We start from the raw sequence: 21,054 nt of genomic DNA on the forward strand, positions 1-21,054 counted from the left end.
TAATCGGCTTCTTCAGTGTTACCTGACTCATATGAAACAGTCTAGGGTTAAACCCTGGTTTCCTGGATTCCAAAGCCAAGTTCAGGGATCTTGCATTCCTATAGTTCTGTTAACACAATAGCATCCAAATTGGGCCATCCACATTCTGTCCACGTTCAAAGTTGAATATAAATTCTACTTCCATTATAAAGCTTTCCCATATCACTGTAACCTAAAGATAGTTTTTGTTTTTCCATATTTTTGGTTGTTCTCAAATAGATCATAAATGATCTCTTAAAGTTGTTGGCGAAAATCCACAGATCCATCCTATCAGGTGGTTCCCTGGAAGCCTTTAAACTGAGGTCAGTTCCTTATATTCTCGTCTTCCTTAAAGTAGGCCCTTGAAATTCAGTCCATTTTCCATCCTACTGATATTTACCCCTATCCATTCCATCCCTGAGACTGAGCATCAGCACAAGGAATATTTGAAAGGTAGAAATGGTTCTGTTCATTTTGGAACCAATGCCTAGCACAGTGTCTTGTACAGAGTAGATAATACATACTTGCTGAATGAATGGTTGGATTAATCAGTGATTAAAGATGGGGAAGAAGATTCAGGAAGTTTGGTAAGAATACTGGAGGTAAAGGTTGGAACCTGATAATGGAAGATCTGGCATACCAGTTTGGAATTTGTCCAGCTGGCAACAGTTGAATCACTGGAGCCAAGAAATGCTTTTTTTCTGGGTTTTCTGCTTCTGGGGAAGATTCCATTTTAGAATTTTAGCAAACTCCTTGCTTTTTATTTATTTATTTTTTGTTCTTTTTTTTTTTTTTTTTTGCCCTTGTCTTTTCAACTCCACTGGGACCTCCTCCCACCAGTGCCACTTTGCTAGAGACTTGCAATATGTAAGACAGGTGGAAAAACCCAAGTGAATCAAGGAAGCCTGTTATAAGCACTGATTTCTATGATGTCTCAGTTTGTTAACTAAATTGCAGGTTGTATCGCTTGGCCAGAGACAGCTGACAGGCAACTCTGCCTGAACAAATAGCATCTCCAAAATGACACGTGCACTTTAGTTTCATTAGAATCGGTGGGTATCATTATTGCCTGGGCCATCACAGTAAATATGGTGATTATATGCATCCCTTGAGATTTGGGGTTGACAGCATAGTTGGGCTGCACTAAAGAGTCTTGGCTGGTGCATTGACATAAATGACAGCAAAGCAGATCTCTGGGCCCTTAGGAAGGAGGCAGAAGTTCATGATATAAAGAAAGTTCCATGGGCCTGCTGAAATCTTACCAATTAGGACTGTAATTTCTTGGCTTAAAAGTCCTATTTAACATTCCTCTCTCTAATATTTTTTTCTGACACCACGATTTCTAAAAATCCAAGACATCAGCTGTATGTTGCTAAGATTTTCAGCAATCAGCAGAAACAGTGGTCGTTATTAACTGGTTAGTGAGAGGAAGTGTCACTATGACCATGAAATAACATTTCAAGATTCCCATACATATTATCAACCTTATATTAACAAGTCCTCTATAGATGCCTGAGGATTAGTTCTCTAGCTCCTCTTAAAAGTCAGTCTGCTTCAGTAGGGTTGCCTGGAAAGGCTTTATTTGGCTTCTGGTGTTAAAAAAGAGATGGTTTCCCCATCCATGCTATACTATTAAGCAACCACTGTTCCCTGGAAGGAAAATATTGGGGTAACACTTCTTATCCTTTCTCTCCAATCCCTTATCTAGTTGGTGGGATTGGATAAAGGGTCTGCATGTCTGATGGGACCCCTTCCATTTCTTCTTCCTGTTCTGAGGGCTCTTCTCCCTCCACTGGGAGTACACAGCTCCAGGCCAATTTCCTCTTTGCAGGGGGCAGTGGGGAAGGGGACAGGCCTTGAACTATGAGCAGGAAGCCTAATGTGTGGCTGGATCAGAGTGCTGTCCCAGACGTATTCCCGCATTCAGTTCCACAAGCAATAAAGTTCGCTGATCCTTTCGCTTGTGTCTATTTCTCAATTGGCTTGGAATTCAGAATGGAGAGGGCTATGATTTATTGCCCACTTAAATCTCAACATGGTAGAGTAGCGATTCTGGTTTTTTTTTAGCTGTTATATTGCAATGAATATTTTTGATTTATTTGGCAAGTGTGTTATATAACTAAAATAATTTTTTTTCAATACCATGGTCTGCTCAAAATTAAATGGTAGTTCCAGAGCAGTGGCCTACATTAAATTTTTCTTGATGGTTATAGCCATGCAGATATATGAACTCATAGAACTAAAAGTGTGTTTGCATAAAATTTATATGTACCTTTCTATACTGAATGGTCTTCTCTTATGCAACTTTCAATAATGCATTCTATTATCATTATCTTTGCTGTCATTTATTAATCCTATTGTTCATTGGCTAAGTGTATGTACATTTACTATTGGTGTGTTTCTGAGTCAAGGTGAAGGTAGCTACCACACTTTGGACTTCAGAAAGAAGTCTATTTTTTTTAAATCAGACCTTCTTATGAGGTTGCCTAACAGTGATAGATTTTGTTGTTGAGCTTCAGTCCATGAAAAGTACATTAAAACATTGAGCTGAGCCATCTCTCTGTAGCAGCAGTTGGGTCATTACAGTTTGGCAGGCACTTTAGATGTGTATGTGTGATTTTATGATAGTGACTGCTTGATTCATCCCAACACTTCAAAGGGGAAGGGAAGTACAATTCCTTGAGCATCTTCTATCATGTGCTAGTTGCCTCCATATATTGTTTTATCCTCATAACAAGCTTGTGTGGTGGGTAATATTTTTCCAACATTATGGGTGACAAAATTGAGGCTCAGGGAGTCTATACAACTTGGTCAAGTGGTGGAATTAAAATTCAAGGGCAGACCTATCTTACTCAAAAGCCTCTGATTATTACATTACATTAGGGGTTAAAAACCAGAAAAGTCTGCAAGGGACAGACTAATAATATAAATGATTAAAATGGAATTGAATCTTTTTATTTTATTTTATTTTATTTTATTTATTTATTTATTTATTTATTTATTTATTTTCAATATATGAAGTTTATTGTCAAATTGGTTTCCATACAACACCCAGTGCTCATCCCAAAAGGTGCCCTCCTCAATACCCATCACCCACCCTCCCCTCCTTCCCACCCCCCATCAACCCTCAGTTTGTTCTCAGTTTTTAAGAGTCTCTTATGCTTTGGCTCTCTTCCACTCTAACCTCTTTTTTTTTTTTTTTTCCTTCCCCTCCCCCATGGGTTTCTGTTAAGTTTCTCAGGATCCACATAAGAGTGAAACCATATGGTATCTGTCTTTCTCTGTATGGCTTATTTCACTTAGCATAACACTCTCCAATGGAATGGAATCTTTTTAAAAAGGACTTTCTTTTATTTTTTTTCTTGAATCCTATGGTCCTCAATCTATTGTCTGTTGAGAGTCAGAGAAGTTTCCCTTTCTTCTTTACCCTGTTATACCAGAGAGAGAGAGAGAGAGAGAGAGAGAGAGAGAGAGAGAGCGCACACTCAAGGAAGACTTGATGATAGATGGCCACCAGAACTCAAAACTTTGCAGGTGATAGGCAATAGAGGATGGTGGAGACTGTGGTGAATTAAGGATCTTGTACCTTTCTTCCCCCCAATCAACTCTGCCCTTTAATTGTGTTTTAGAAATATTATCCCAGTGTGGCTAAATCTTACTATTTTCAAAAAATTTTTTTAAATGTAAACTATTCATGAGAGACTTATTTTTAAATGTTGAAAACTAATTCCCATTTTAAAAGATATTATGAGTACCCCTTCCTTTAAAAAAATAAAATAATATACATCTGAGGGCCTTATCCCACCTGTAGGTTCTGAATTGGTAACTTCTATATTACATAATGCAATTAATAAGCATCTACTTGGGAAAAATAATAGACAAAAACCAAAAAAAATTTTCAGTACCTTTTTGAAAAGTATGCCCCCTAGATTCAGTGTAGTTTGTTTACTGTGCTCCTCTGGGGTAGATTCATGATTCCTGGTCCTCTTTCTGTGCTTCACCAGAGTGGAGATGAGACCTGTATGTCATGGACATTTGAGTTTTAGGTCCCCTGAGTGCTTGTTTCTGTGCATTCGTTAGGTAGACCTTGTTGTCTGGTATGGCTCGTCAGCAGGCATCCTTTGGCAGTTGAATCAGAAGTGCATCCTGCTGTCTACTAAAGAAGGTGTCTCTGCTTGTAGCTGGTTTTCTAAGGTGTTTGCCTCTAGATATTTGCCTGCAGAAAGTTTCTTGAAGTCAGCACAAAGTAGAGTGGCAAGAAATACATGTATGTTTGAGGGTTTGGGGAGCTGTTTTTCTGTATTCTTTCAGATGAGGCTTGGTGGATAGAGTTACTTCCACTCATCTAATTCCTTGTCTGTTTCCCCATTACTTCCTTCCCTCTTTTTAAAATTTTTACCTTCTTCTGACCTTAATCACTACCTTAAATGACTCAAAGGTATCACTGATATTATGGATGTGACTAGTTAGCTACACTAAAATTACTACTAACTGCCGAAAGGGGAGTGTTCTAGCATCACTTGGGTGATGTCTTCCCTGATGGCCTTGAGCCTCTGGGCCAGCATCAGGTGTGAGCACAGCATAAACCATTGCCCTTGCAAACTCTTAAAGCTCTTCCTTTGCTAGAAGTAGATGCCTATAGCAAAAAGCAAGGGAGTTAAGAGCAGGGCATACTTGGGGGAAAAAGGGATTTCATTTATCTTTATTTTGAGCCAAGTTTTCTTAACCCCATAACTACTCATGCCATCATCAGAGAAACATTTGCCAGGGATGTGGGGAGGGACCTTTGGGCAAGAGAGAAGATATTCTCTAAGATGTAGCATGTTTATGAACCTTAAAAAATGCTTTTACTTTGTTAGTATAAGTATTAAGCCCTGAGAGTCTACCTTAACATTCAAAGGTTTCTGTCTCGGCAACATTACTGAAATTTTACAAAGCAGACCAGCTCATTGATATTGTAAAATGTTTATATGTCAAGTATTTATTTTTCCCTTTCACGGACTGAATCTCATTTTTATTACAATGACTTCAACCTCCTAACCTTCCCCTATTCCTCCTTACCGCCTCATCAGCAGCTACCTAAATATGTCTTATCTCTAACCCCACTTTTTCCCAGCCTTGGCCTGACCTCTCCCAAATAAGGAAGCATTTTCTGTCTTGAAGGGCACATAATGAATCCTGTGCCTCTGGTCACTTGGGAAATTTGTCAAGGACTAACTGTGGATGTTTACTTAGAAATATTATATGGCAATGCCCTTCAATCCTTCTGTCTTAATTAGGGAACTGTGTGCTTGTTTCTGTTTGTCTTTTGTCTTCATCTATTCTGTAATGATGTATTTTTTCCAGTGCCCCATTTTTTCACATCACTGCCACAAACACCTTTTGTTCACCTACATATCATCCAACAAGCTCAGGGATGCCGTCTCTATCTTTCCCATGAGGAGCCTATGCCCAGAGTACTTGTGAATTGTTCCAGGACCTGCATTAAGTGAACAATTAGAATTTAGATCCGTGTATTCTGACTCCAAAGCTATTGCCCTTTTCCACAGTACTGGAGTGGAGTTTACACTCTTGAGGGCTAAATAATTCCAACTACATTTGTGTAGCTTCTGATAGGCCTAAAAAAGTGCCCTATGCAGAGTGTATAACTGGTAGGTAGTTGACTAGAAAACTTCTATTACTTGTCTTTCATGTCTGCAACATTGATTTGGAGAAATAAAGGTATTGTTTAAAAAATACAACTATGTTGTAAACATCCTCAATTCAGCAAGTCTAGTGCAAACTGAAAATGGATGGTAGTTGTAGTAAAGCCAACTCAGAGGTAGCCCTAAAATACTATGATGAGGAGACGGGCTCCCAATGGGCAGAGCTTGAACATTACACTGACCAGGAATCAGACACTGAGGAGTGTAGAAGAAGGCCAGAAAATGAAAATAAGTTTCTCTAGAAGTCTTAGGTAGGTAGGTAGATATCTTAGATAGTTCAAGCGTTAAAATGATTTTGAATGGGAACTAAGTGGCTAAAGAAACTGATAATGGGATCGTAGTGTTCACTTTTAGGACTTTAGTTTGAATCTCTCCCAATAAAGAAGCTGGGTAGATTGAAGGCCTTGGAAATGGATCACTGAACCTCTCATTTCCAGGTCAACAGAGCCACATAGGTGTGTTGGCAATTATCCTGAAGACTATTCAGTAGTCTGTGTGAAGTAAATTAATGACCATGGTCTTCTGAGACATGATCATGGTCCACATTTTCAAAAGCACTCTCCCAAAGCAAAATCATAACAAATTTAAAAGCAGTAAATAAACCACAGATGGAGATATTGTGCTCTGTCCTAAAGTGTTGCCTACTGATGGGGCGCCTGGGTGGCTCAGTCGGTTAAGCGGCCGACTTCGGCTCAGGTCACGATCTCACAGTCCGTGAGTTCGAGCCCCGCGTCGGGCTCTGTGCTGACAGCTCAGAGCCTGGAGCCTGTTTCAGATTCTGTGTCTCCCTCTCTCTCTGCCCCTCCCCTGTTCATGCTTTGTCTCTCTCTGTCTCAAAAATAAACGTTAAAAAAAAAAAATTTAAAGTGTTGCCTATGAAAAATGCAAAGATGCTTTTGCCATTGTGTCAGGCACTCAGCTAAACATTTATTGAGTCCCCCATATTGAGGAAGACATAGAAAATAAAAATGAATTTTCTACCTTGACAGTGCACATTATCTGTTTGGGGAAAGAATCATTCTATTAAATGTTGAAAAGAATCAATGCAAACAGTTTATCTTAATGTTGAATAGATACTGGAGAAGTTGTGGGATAATTGGAAGGTAGACCTAGTTAATCAAAGATAGCTCTGGGAGGGCATACATGTAGAATTTCATTCAGCTCTATACATCTATGCACACTGGTTACGAAAGCTGGACTCCTGGGCAGAGAAAAGTCCCTTCTCTGTATGGGAAAGGGTACCCCATACAATTTTGGGCTAAACCAGGCCTAGAGGAGCTGTCCTGTCTTTGAATCATTACTGGATTAATGATCCCTAATGACCAACCAGTTCCATTGCCTAGAGGTCATGTTGACTCTAAAATCTTCCTCATGTTTAATTTATTCTGAAATACACAGTTTGCTCTGAGTCTGGTCTATGATAGGCTGTATTAGAACTTGGCTATAGATGCTGTTTGATGGATACAAAGGGACCTGGATTCTCCTGAGCTATCACCACTTAATAAGCAAAAGAGAGGGTCAGAGAAACCAGCTTTTGCTCTTTTCTTTTTTTAATGTGTGTTTATTTTTGAGAGAAAGCGTGAGCAAGGGAGGGCTGGAGAGAGGGGCGGGGTGGCAGATGGAGGATCCAAAGCAGGCTCTGCGCTGACTGTAGCGAGGCCAGTGCGGGGCTCGAACTCACAAACTGTGAGATCATGACCTGAGCCGAAGCAGCAAGCCCAATGCAGGGCTCGAACTCACGAACTCTGAGATATGACCTAAGCCAAAGTTGGATGCTCAATTGACTGAGCCACCCAGGTGCCCCAAGAAACCAGCTTTTGGATATGTTAAGTTTTAAGGTCTCATTCAAACACATGCACACACTTACATGGGCATAAGTAGACACACAACTCTATTTCTCTAGCACTGTGTTCCTTAACCATTTGGATAAAATCATGTGACATCTTTATGTAAATGAATAAATTTGTAGTGCATCCATAAAGAAGAGAGAGAAAGAATGCTTGTGCCCTTTAAATGCGATAATATAAACACTTCTTTATATTGTGTATTGATTTATTGTGAACTCAGTGGGTAATTTGTGTATCTAAAGCTGTGGCTGCTGGCTCCCAGATGGCTCCCAATGCCTGCCATATGATAGGGGAGTGATGACTCCCTAGTTTCTTAGGGGTATGTTCCCCATTTGGCTGTAACGTAACTCAATTTACAGTTTGGTAGGAATACTAAATTCAAGTAAATTAAAATAAAGAGTTCTGTTTCCTAATTATTCTATCAGAAGAGCATGCAGCTTTGGAAAGAACTCTCAGTTGTTGATATGTTGGACACTTTTCCAAAGCCATGAGTCAGCTCCCTGTGGCATGCTTTCAAGTCTCCTGTTTGGGGTCACCTTTACCAGTCTCACCCAGGACCCAGGAAAAGTGTCTTCTTTATATACTTCTGCTCCTTTGTCCGGATTACTTCCCCTGCAGTGGCTTTGACACTGGCATGGAAGCCAGCAGGCCCGCTTTCTCCTGATGTGATGTAGCTGTTTAAATCTCATTTTTTTTTCTTCCCTCTGTTGCTTTCATTAAGGTGGCTGGGGATAGGTCAGAATCAACGTTTTGAATTAGAAATGCTGATATGATCCCAGAAGGAATGTTACAGTGGTGATAGTTGACAAAGAGGAGGACCGTAAAGTATCACCTGGATGAAATACCTAGCTGCAACACTATCTCCAGGACACACACACACCATCGTCCCTGTGTGCAGACAGGCGCTGCTGATATATTAGAGTGTGCTTGCCATTTTGTTTACGATAACCAGGAAAGGAAAAATGAGCCCCTATTTCAGTGTGTTCATCCATAGATGATGACACGGTAGATTCTCCTTGCAGGTAGACCAAGAGAGTTCAGTTAATCACCATTTATCATTCAAGGGACTCAAGTCTCTTGCAGATGCATTGGAGCCCTTGGAGACGGAGACATACTCATTGGGTAGCAATGCTTTTCTCTTCTCCCATTCCAACTAATGTAATAAACTGAAGTCCCGGCATCAGAGTGATGTGTGCTGGCTTTCAGAATCCCAATACTTTAGCATGTACATGATCACTCCACAGAACTAGATAAATTTTCAGAAAGAAATGTCATATCATTATAATTTTAATAACTTTACAACTTCGCTCCATCTCTTCCATTACCAGACTATTTCTAGCTACCATCATCTTTTGCCAGAAGCCTCTAATTTATTTCTCTGTATCCTTGGCTGCCTACCTTCAAACAGTGCTCTGTTGAATTGATTTTAGTATCTAAACCACCCTTAATGGATCCGAGATAGATTAGTTCATACATACATCGGGTGAATTTTTTATGTATGTTGTCTTATTAGAAATCTGTTCTATATTCCAGGTAATAGTTGAATGAACAGGTACAGGCTCCCCATTTGACGCTCCCACTGATATTTATGTTATTCTGACCATGGAAATATAAACTATAGATCAAAAACTGAAAACAAAACAGAACAAAAAACATGGCTACCCTTAAATTGTGCAAGCTTCGATAATAGGGGTCAACAAACTTTTCCTGTAAAGGGCCAGGGACTAAATATTTTACGCTTCTGGGCCACAAGATCTCTGTTGCAACTATTCAACCCTGCTGTTGTAGTGCAAAAACAGCCACAGACATTTTGTAAGTGAATGAACACAGCTATCTGCCAATACAACTTTGTTTACATAAACAGGCAACAGCCAGATCTGGCCCACTATTTGTTGATCTCTCTTTCAGCCCAATCTGTCTCCTGTAACTTTTGCATGCCCATTCTCCAAAGGCATCATTAAAACATGCAATAATCTGTATTGTATTTTCTGATAATCCAGAATATGAAATCTCTCAGTTCTGAAACATGCATACATTTTTCCCCCATCTAGAAAATGGGGTAGGATTTAGAGTAGGAACTCATCAACGCAAGTGACTGAGGATGCCTTACTTATTGAACCAGAAATTTTTGTTGATGTTTACTATTCACATAGGTCCATTCGCCTTGAAGCTATAATGTTAACTCAGTCTGTCACTTAAAAGACAAATAAATAATAAAACACTTTGGAGAATCACAAAAGGAAACCTTACAAAAGGTTTCCTACTTACAGAGTAGGTCTTGAAAGGTTACTACTGGCTGCTTATTTGTCTGTTTTCTGTAGAGGAGCTGCTGCTCATCATTGGGCTGGAATATCTAGTTTGGGGAGAGGAGTTTCTCCTTGGCAGTCCACTCAAAAATGATCATCCATCTTTGTGGAAACTGACTAAAATTACCTAGTCTGGAATGAAGAGTCAAGGGACGAAATTGGAATTGGAACTTTCAGCTAATGTTGTTGTGCTGGGAGATATACTGGGACACTTTGTTAGGGGCTAGTTAAAAGAGAAGGTGGTTACCAAGACCAGACAGGGAAAATAACACAGGGCATGTATTCCGGACCTGCCACTCTGTGGTCATGTGAGCTTGCAGTTCCAATTTTACACTTGTAAAATGGACATTTGAGTACAACAAGGAGTAGGGAGAGAGTCCAAGTATTCAAAGACGCTCAAAGCTCACCCTGTGCTTTGAGGGCTAAATCACGATTTTGGACCAAATATGTGAGAATTCTCATGTGTGTACACACAAGCATGCACTTATATACACGTGCATTGTGTGTGTGTGTGTGTGTGTGTGTGAGAGAGAGAGAGAGAGAGAGAGAGAGAGAGAGAAAGCATTGTGTGTATGTATATATGCATATATACCTCAAAGAAGGAGCATTGTGAGGAATAAAGTAGACCCATATATAAAAATGTTTGTAGAATAGTTTCTGTGATGCCGCACATGCTTTATAGATAGATGTTTCTTGTGTGAAGTTTTGTCCTCCCTAGTGCAGTTTCTCAATGGTGACACTTTGATATTAGAGGCCAGATAATTCTTTCTTGGGTATTGTTGGATATTTATTAGCATTCCTGGCCTATATCCACTAGATGCCAGTCGCACCTCCCATTCCCAGATGTGACCACCAAAAATGTCTTCAGACATTGCCCAATGTCCCTGGGCACAAAATCTGTTGAATCCACTGGCCTAGTGGAACCAAGACATAAGGAAGTGGTTCCCAGACTTCAGCAAGTATCTGAATTACCTGGAGAGCTTGTGATAATACACATTGCTGGGCCCCACCTCAGGGTTTCTGATTCAGAGGGTCTGGCGTTAGATCCAAGAATTTGTATTTCTTTTTTTTTTTTTTTAACTTTTTTTTAACGTTCATTTATTTTTGAGACAGAGAGAGACAGAGCATGAACGGGGGAGGGTCAGAGAGAGGGAGACACAGAATCTGAAACAGGCTCCAGGCTCTGAGCTGTCAGCACAGAGCCTGACGCAGGGCTTGAACTCACTGACCGCGAGATCATGACCCGAGCCGAAGTCGGCCGCTCAACCGACTGAGCCACCCAGGCGCCCCAAGAATTTGTATTTCTAACAAGTTCCCAGGTGATGCTGATGCTTGCTGGTCCCAGGATCACACTTTATAAGTATATAAGTAAGATGTAAGATGTTCTAGGTGATTTGAAATGTGGTTTTTTTTTCTTTATTTTGAGGATTATAGGTTGTTACTGTGAGCACAAAACCTAGGATCTCTTTATTAAAGCCATTGGGGGGCACCTGGGTGACTCAGTCGGTTGAGCGTCCGATTTCAGCTTATTCGGTCATGATCTCTCGGTTCGTGAGTTCGAGCCCCTCGTCAGGCTCTGTGTTGAGAGCTCAGAGCTCAGAGCCTGGAGCCTGCTTCGGATTCTGTGTCTACCTCTGTCTCTGCCCCTCCCCTGCTCATGCTCTCTCTCTCTCAAAAATGAATAAACTTAAAAAAAAATTAAAGCCTTTGGGTAGTTCTTCACATCTGCGGTACAGATTTGGGGATAAGGCAAGGCACTTATAGGAGATATTCAACCTGTACTGGGTTGTAGTCATCACTGCCCTGCCAGCTGTTGCCTGAATCCTGTCAGAAGACTGTTTCTGGTCCAGGTGCAGCACTGGGGCTTCTACTGAAATGAACTTTAATTTTTTGCTTTGTGGTCAGACTTAACTACCAAACAAGGTAGGATGACATTAGGTCTGTGGATTAGAAGTGAGCATTCAGAGTAGATTTGAAGGACATGGTGACTCAGGATGCCATTTGCGACCAGTGACGTTAGAGCTGTGGCTCTGACTTGCATCTTATTTACTTGCACTGGCTGTCTTGTCCTTCCTTGACTGCCCCCATTCAGGTCAGAGTTCCTGTTGTCCTGAGCTGTCATCCGTGCTTGCTCTTATTTTATTTTATTTTTTTTCCTCTCTTTGCTTGGAGTTAGAGATGGAGCTGTCTTGAGCTATTTATCAGTCTTATCTCTCTTGGCCCTCTGTTAGTAATTCAGTCTGTGGATCTAATCCACTTTAATTGATTGACCTAGCACAACCAGACATCAGTTGCAACAACAGTAGTAGCACAGCTGCAGGTGGAAAGGTGGATGCAGTTTTGCTGGGTGGGTGCAAAGGTCATTGAGACCTATGCAGATTTAGGAAAATAGGATTTGTTTCCAAGCCATGTAACATAAATTTTCTAGGAACAGTCAGTACAGATTGTGGAGTTGATGATCTTGAGTGGGAAACAGGCATTTTAAATAGAGTGGTATCCTGTAGGGTGTGTGCAAAAGCCTCTAACTCATTCATCATCTGTCATACTATTTCTCTGTCACCCAGTTATCCCCACCATCTTCACTCCCCACCATTGACCTCATTTTTATACCATCCTTTGAAGAACACTTGAGAATTTGACAATATTTTATTCATTTCTCTTAAATTCCATTTAACACAGGTGTTATTGTTGTGTCTTGTATTGTTGTTCTCATTTCTTTTGTACAGAGAGTTGAATGACCCGCTCAAGATGACCTGGACAACAAGATGTGGAGCCTGAATGGGCTCAGGTCTTCTGATTCTAAATACAAAGTATTCTGAAAACCAGAGCAGACTTTTTTCTTCTCCCTTCCCCTTACTGTCACAGCCACCTCACCCAAGTACCTCAAGGCAAGGGGACTGGGATGATAGTGAAAGTCCAAACCATCTCCAAGCTCCACAGCTGGAGTCTTGTCAGCTTGGGTAATTCCTGATGGGCTTAGACTTCTTGAGGGAGAGACCTGGTCTCTTACTTCTCTTGAATCCTTCAATAGTACATGGCTCTGCACACAGGAAGTACACACTCCCTATTTATTAGCTGACAATTCTCTTGGGTCTAGAACCTGGACACTGTAACATTGAAAGAATGGCCTGATGATCTTCACTGGAAGATAGTGATTAGCTATGAAAAGAGTCCATACTGTGTTCTCCTAAACACAAGGGTGTTTTATCCTAGAGAACTTCAGTAAAATTCTCCCTCAGCCAAAATTATCTGATGAGTCAAAACCATACCTTATCTTTTTGTTTTTTATTGATCGCTTATATAAAGCACAGTGAGACTATATGTTTTGATTAAGATTTATTGCAAAAAAATGTGAATATGGATGACCAACTCTTTTCATTATCATATACTATTCAAACCTATTTAGCCTCCCAAGTTATAAAAACTTATCAGCACAATTTTTTTTTCTACCAAAGCCACACATTCTACTTCATTATTCATTCATTCACTTATCCATTAACTTAACATTTACCGAGCACCTGTTAGTGTCCCTATATTTGCAATACCCATAGTTAGGTTAGGTATACGGGTTAGATAGGTTAAGCAAACATAAAGTTATGATATGTAATGTATACACTGTCTTATTATATAAATAACTCAATTGCAACATGTAATACATGTGCCTGAAACATAACATGGTAGAAAATACATGGGTTTTAAAGTCAGACCTGAATTCAAATCTTAAATGTATCTCCTACTGGTTGTGTGAATCCCCTATTCTCTGAATCGTCATCTTTTTCACCTAAAAAATCTGGAGGGTAATTGTGAGAATTCAAAAATTATTCTATTAAAAACTACTTGCCAAGCACCTACTCTGTTCTTTGAAGTAGTTTGGATGATCCTACAGTAACAAGCAGATTCAATATTTGGTGGCATAAAGCAGTCAAGCTTTGTTTCTCGTTTTCCATGTCCATTGCAAGTTGGCTTGTTGCCACCCTCACTCAATGGCGCAGGCTGAAAAAGAGGCCACGGCCAGGAATTTGCCGGATGCAGTGGTTGAGAACCATGGGAGAGCTCTGGTGGGTCTCACACCAGCAGTTTAATGGGTGGCTTGGAAGTGACACCTAATTTATTAGTCAACACTGGTCTCTTGGCCCTCCATATCCCAAGGGGAACTAGAAATTCTCTCTTACTATGAGCCCATAATGTGAGAAACTAGAAGAATGTAATAAACACTGCCACTGATTTATTTACAGTGACCCAGACTTTGGAATGGGTGTGCCAGACCTGACCTGGCAGTGTCTGGCCCCAAGAAGGATCACATACCTGTTGTTCTTCCTGTATTATTGCCTAGCCCTGAACTCACAGATTCTGTAGGAAGCCTAGAAGTCAAGATATTCAGAACTTCCTTTGCACATCTGTTGGGCATACATTTGAGAGTTCCAGTTCTGTTTCTGTCAGCTGCAATTTTCTAAAATAGTGATGGTGCATTCTGCCTTCCCTGGGGGCACTCTGGAATGAATGAAGAGACTGCCTTCAGGGAGGTCTTTATTCCTGAGGATTTGTCTTGCCCCTGTGCATCTCGGCTTCTAAAATATGACCTTGGTGTTGGTAGAATCTTATGGGTCACCTTCACAGCAATAACTATAATGTGGCTGATGGAAGGTTAGAAAGCTGGAGCCAGACTAATTTGAGGAACCAGGTGGGCTCGTAAACAGTCATTATTGATGAAGAATGACTTACTGGCTATTTAAAGACAGCTGTTTTCTTGTGCTGTTCAGTCTTGGTTTTGTGTTTTTTTTTCTTTAATAGACTTTTTTATTGCACTTGAGGATTCTTTGGTAATGTCTTTTGATTTACCACTTGTCTGTGTTTTTAATATCAAGGAAAAACATACATTGAACTGATTGCCTTTGGTAGCAACTTTAGTGGTGATGGGCGTGGAGTTATTAAAATTTATAGTCATGCTGTTTTGTAGCTACACTTTGCTTGTCTTGAAAGGGCTCATAAAAGGCACCAAGGAATGTGAAGAGAGAGCAACTACCAAATTGTGACAGGAAAACAATGGTGCAAATTTTATTTTTTTGATGTTCTGTTTGCTAAAATTTACATTTATTTTGATAATATTTCTGATGACACTCTTGCCAAACTAGCCAGTCCTTAGCTCGTGCCACCACTTTCAACTATACTAATGAGGGGAAAGAAAGGGACAAGATGACTGACATTTATTGAAGTCTCAAAGTATGCACAGCCACGTGCTAGCATTTCCCACGTGTGTTCTCCTAAAATCCTCACAAAAAGCTTCAAAGGTAGCAATTCGCTGTTCCCTTCCTCCACAGATCCCTTTAGAGCAGGGAAATTAGAAGTTAAATAACCTGCCCAAGGTCATATAGCTTTCAGAACCAGAGAGAGGTATTATTTGAACCATGCTATGCTAAAACCATGTTTATCCTATTGAACCAGTTAATTTCTCTGGTGCTCACAGGGTGTTGCATGTGGTCAAATGTTTAGATTTTTTTCCTTCTCATGATCTCATTTATCCCTTATATTTGAATGATATTTTCCTTCTTATAAAGTGGTATATTAATGATTATAATCATATCATTTTAGCCTTATAACGGTCCTAGGAAGCCTGGAAAACTGGTTTCCTGTCCCCGTAATACATTATTAAGAAACGGGTTCAGAAAAATTAAGTAACTTGCCCAAAGGTCAGTCAGGGCTTTTTCCAAAGCCAATGATTTTATCCCTCAAATGTTCTCTGGACACATGAGCCAGCAGAGTTTATCTTCATGGCAGCTGAGCGTGATGGATTCAGCCATCGGCAACTGTATGGGCACTTGCCACAAGACTTATAATGAACTGAGACAAAGCAGTTAGCCACAGATTATAAAGCCACTGTGGTCCCATGACAAATGACAAGGAGGTTGCAGTAATGAAATCTTATTACTGCAAGTAAAGAGACCACATCTGAGGTCTAGCACAGCCACATTTACCACCGTGGGGAAACACAATGAAACATCTGGGTATAAGGGTCTCCATTGACATTGGCAGTAGAGCTAGCAGGATTAAGACGATCTCTCCGAAGCAGTGATTGCAGTGGCAAATGTGTGGCGCCTCAGATAAGGACCAAATATTTATTCTGGCAGAGATTAAATCTTTTCTTCCCCTGAATCTATTATGGATCTTGCGGAAAATCTGCCCAAGAATATATCTCGCTGATCAGCCAACTCACTCAGCCAGAACTGTACTTTGCCACTGTTGTTGCTGAAAAGCAGCAGAATGCTGGTTTAAAGGTCTCCTCTCTCTGCCTAAAACTGTTCTCCATCCGTGATTAATTAGTGACTCAGAGGTGAATTGAATCACCAGCAGTCCTTTCCAAGTATCCAGGATTTATATAGTGGTTTCTCATTGAAGAACCGTGGTGCAATAAACAGCCCACATTTGTGGGGTGGGCAGAGGAGTAATGGTGTCTGCAGTCATGGTTTCTTAACTCCTCCAGTTCTCTCATTCTGCTAAACAGGTTATGACTGAGGTTACTATAGCCCTGCTTATTTAGGTATAAGGATGAGTAGGTTCTAACACACACAAACCCCCTTAGAAATGAAGGCCAACGCTTTAGGGGAATGCAGAAAAATCATATTATCTTTTCAGAATTCCTAGAGAATTAAGGAGAAAGAATAAAGTGGATCATAACATTATTAATTATGGGCATGGAAGATGCAAAAAGAAAACCTTATCATCAGTTTCATTTATCCATTGTAATGCTAGGTACTTTATTTAGTACTGGAGATGCAGAAGTAGAAAAAAAAAAACTCCAGAGAACATAGTGTCACAATAAACAGGGATTTGTGAACTCATGAGTGCATTTAGTCCCCATTTGAGGAGGCACCGTTTCTCAGAGTACAGAACATGGGAATTGCAGACATCATTTTACATTGCAAGTTGTGCTATCAGGGCACAAAAGAAATAATGATGTCCGTCCTGTATCACAGCATCCCTGCATGCTGAAAGCAGCCTTTCTTAGCTTAGGCTCCTACTTTCTAAAATCAAGACTCCTGGAGGGCACCTGGGTGGCACAGTCGGTTAAGTGTCTGACTTCAACTCAGGTCATCATCTCACAGTTGGTGATTTTGAGCCCCGCATCAGGCTCTGTACTGACACCACAGAGCATGGAGCCTGCCTCAAATTCTGTGTCTCCCTCTCTTTCCACCCCTCCCTTCCTCTCAAAAATAAATAAACATTAAAAAAAGTTTATTTTAAAAAAGACTGCTGGGTACCTGTTGATTCTTTTATCAGGAGTAAGATGTGTTCACATACTAAAGGAAAATTGGCAAGATGAAGAAAGCCTGTCTTTTGAAAAAATAAGTGAAGTATACCAAACTATATGGAAACCAGTGCCTAAAATCTCAGCAGAAGTCTTAATTTATTGACTTTAAGCATACCAAGTGCTTAATAAATACTGTATTTATGTAATGAATTAATGAATGAACCCAATTACCAAATCTGAGATTCTGTGAAATCTTTCCTACATCTTGTTTATGTGGATTCTGGACTTCCCCCCCCCCCCCCATATCTTTTTCTCATCCTTTGTCCCCTCCTTCTCTTCTTCCTGATCCTCCTCCTCCCCCCTCTCCTCTTCCACCTCCTCCTTTTTATTCTCCTTTTAATTATTGAATAAGGAAATAGAGAATAATGAAGACTATGTGAACAAATACAATACAATATGTGAACAAATACGATGGGCAGGGTTACCACTAAATTTTATTATCCTTGAATGTCCAACCCATTGCTTAGCTAGTAGGTCAGACAACTAGAGAAGTGGAAAAAGGTGTCTCCCTCTCTCCTTGCCCATCTGTCCTGACATCCCACATCCTGATACCCTTCTACAAGGTTGAAATATGTGATCAGTAGGGTTACTTCCATTTTGTGTCTCATTGTGAATTCTAATCCCAACCCTTAGTTATAATAAATTACTGGAGGAGAAGAAAGAGCAGGAGTTTTATTCGCATTGTTTATGTTTGCCTCCTCCACCTTCACCATAATCCTCACGTTCATTGCCATAGTGTCACTCTTCTGGAATTCATTGTGTTCCCCCCCACCAGAAGTCTTTTTGGGGGGCCATTGAGGTTCTCTTCTGCTATGTAGCATAAAACTATAGCACTGAAGATGACACCCTTCTTTGGATGAACCTTAGGATTAGGGTTGCAAGTGTGGAAAGAGTGGCAGTCGCCTGACCCTGAAAAGTCAAGCTCAGTTTCACTGGCCTCTACTGAGGGTACATGTTCTATGTGTTTTAGACCTAAAAAAAAGTATCATCAGGTGCTGACCTATAATGCTAACCCTTCTGCCATTGCTTTCTAACCATTCAATGCACACTTTCCCTTGGGCTTGATCCCCTCCCACGATGCACAAGCATGCTTATATTTCCTCCCTAATCCTTAATCTAAACTGAGGTGATCTAGAGTCCAGTGTCTAATTACCTCTCTTAGAAAATAGGTTTCATTCATCTCACAGAAATCAACTTTACAGTGTCACTACACAGTTGTTAGGTAGTTCTCTGGTTCCAGCTTTGATATCTGTTGAGAGCAATCAAATGATGTAACCTGTACAGTGCAGCCTGTGAGAGCAATTTGGGTGGCTTTATACCATTGGTTTTTATGTTCAGGATGAAAGCCCATGGAGAAATGTGGGATACTATTGTTAACTTCATGCTGACAGCTCCCTCTGGGTACCTACAGTTTTATTGTTAGTTGGAAGATCAACTTTAAAGGGAGAAAACCTTATGGTTGGTGATAACTATGCCTTTTGTGTTTCTTTATCACAGGAACAGGGGAAAATTGGAGTTGTCTTCAATATTGGCACAGTTGACATCTCCATCAAAGAGGAGAGAACCCCTGTAAATGATGGTAAATACCACGTGGTGCGCTTCACCAGGAACGGCGGCAATGCCACACTTCAGGTGGACAACTGGCCAGTGAATGAGCATTATCCCACAGGTACATGCTTTACTGTCAATGACCACATACCATCTTTTGCTCTCCCATTCTTACTCTAAGTGTTGATTTCTCATAACTGTCACCAAATCATGAAACACTGGATATTAAGCACACATTCATGTGTGTGTGTTTGTTTGTTTTTGTATGAGAAGATAAGGTATTCCTGTAGGGCTTGGTTCAGTGTAGGGAGCTTCTGGAGACTTACTAACTGTGCACTGAACACTGTATGTTAACCTGAGGAATACTGCCTGACTGGCTCATACTAAAGATGATTACTGTAGGTTTTCCAGGGCATTGCGAATGATGACCAATGGAGGAAAGGGGTGCCTTCTCTATCAGGAGCTATTGTTGATAATCACATAATAATCATTTTGAGATCTGGACTCTGTGGTGGCATTTAGTCAGATGAAGTTGAAGATACAGATGGTCAGAGATTTCATAAACACTGTAAAATGAAGTTTACTAAACTTAGAATGGTGACCATCAAGTCAGGGTAATAATAAGAGAAAAACTAAGAGTGGAGTTTCATTCATCTGGTTGACTTGGCCAATTTTTTCTTTCATTTACACTAAACCTTCCTTGATAATTCAGAGAGTGGTCCTAGCAGGCATTTTAACAGCAAGCAAACTGGTGTGGGAGGGAGAGGGGTTAATCATCTGTTTAAATTTTATGGTCAAGGAGCATTTGCCAACGAACTCCCAGAGCCAGATGGCCAAATCAAGGGCAAAGGGAGGAAAGGTCGCTTTCTTTTAAAGAGATCATTCAAATGATCCATTAGCTTTCCCTCTCATCTCTCACTTCTCCCAGGAAAAGGGCCCTCAATTCTGATCGTAAACGTTCCAGGAGTAGAAGGGAAAATACTGTGGCGAAGGGTCTTTGTTCCACAATTGTATCATCACCTGGATGCAAGAGAATAGCTCAGAATACTGAATTTTTCACTAGTGTGGGCATGATGCTATGTTTTACTCTGTCTCCTACACTTCAAACTCTACCCCATAATTCTCTCACTGCCATCCTGTCAATTAGTGGAGTGAGTACAGAGGAAGGAAACCCAAAACACACTTCCAGAAGTTTAAGAGCTTCGGAGCTAATAATTATCATTGGAGATGCATCGAGTAAATTTATCTATTTGTGGCCCAAGAATTTTGAATGACTTGAGGGCTGTGATGGTTTTCATGCCCAATTCAGGATTCATTTTCTTTAAAAAACCAATCAGAAGTAATTGTGCTACTGTTTCCCATCCCATAGCCAGAGTCTTCCTATGTTTAAAGAATCATGAGAGCATCTACAAACAGCATACAAGACTCCCAAGTTATTGAAATAAAAAGCCTCACCGACCCATTTATCTTCCATGTCAGTCTCTGTACAATAGCCAGCTCAGCCTTTACTGGGAGTCTCTTGTCATACCCTTAGCACTTGTTAGATTAAAGCACAAAATGACCTCATGCATTTATCTTTGAGCCTTTGAAGAGAGCCAGAAGTATTAGCAGCTACTATGAATTCTTATCATCATCGAAATTTGCTAGACACTAAGAGACCTGATTTTTAAATGTTTTGTGGTTAAACTCTGGGGGATGGGTGGTCAGGGGAATCAAAATAGCCTGAGATCTTAAAAGCTGTTCATTTGCTCAATGGAAGCATCGCTCTTTCTCCATGCATGTTATCATTGGCCCCACTGGTAGTGCTGTAGGATTTGTTGTGTTTCTATTAGGAATTTCAAAGATTTCTAAATTTATATTAACCACTTGCCCTGAGCCAGTGTAGAACCCAGAAGTTTGCTGAAGACTCTTTAATGGCCATTTCATAACCACAGATATGTAAGAAAACCAGTGACCCTTGCTGTGTGCCTATCTCTTTGTATCTTTAGTTCCAAATTATGGGTTGCTTACTATGTTTTCAAAACAGAATAAACCTTTCTTTAATGTCATTGCTTACCACTGAAAACAATTGTTACTAGTAATCCTTGGTAACTGTTATTTAGTAATAATAAGTATTATTATTACAGAGCATGATACAGTATGGCAGTTATAAGTATGGGTTTTGGAGTCAAGTGGCTGGAGTTGGTCAGCTGTTAGTCTAAGGCAGGCTGGAGTAAGATTTTGAAATGCCATAAGCACTGAAATATTTAGTGCCTCTCCCCACATGTAATTCAAAATACAACAACACTGTACCATAAAGTAAGTGTGTAAGAATTTCTAACACA

At 40.3% G+C, this 21,054-nt stretch overlaps 1 protein-coding gene across 17 annotated transcripts in view; it reads left to right on the top strand.

The window, feature by feature from the left end:
- Nucleotides 1-21,054, top strand: part of NRXN3 (neurexin 3) — a 1,572,196-nt gene that overhangs the window by 1,367,450 nt on the left and 183,692 nt on the right. For all 17 annotated transcript variants that reach the window (XR_013556003.2, XR_013556004.2, XM_060620435.3 and 14 more), the window contains one exon: nucleotides 18,680-18,851. Coding sequence is in view for 15 of the 17 variants with exons in the window: in XM_060620435.3 (XP_060476418.2) it covers nucleotides 18,680-18,851 (172 nt within the window). In the remaining 2 variants the exon portion in view is untranslated. The remainder of the gene's footprint in view (nucleotides 1-18,679; nucleotides 18,852-21,054) is intronic.

This window comes from Panthera onca, chromosome B3 (assembly GCF_046562875.1).
Source record: "Panthera onca isolate mPanOnc1 chromosome B3, mPanOnc1 haplotype 2, whole genome shotgun sequence".
Classification (NCBI taxonomy): Eukaryota; Metazoa; Chordata; class Mammalia; order Carnivora; family Felidae; genus Panthera; species Panthera onca.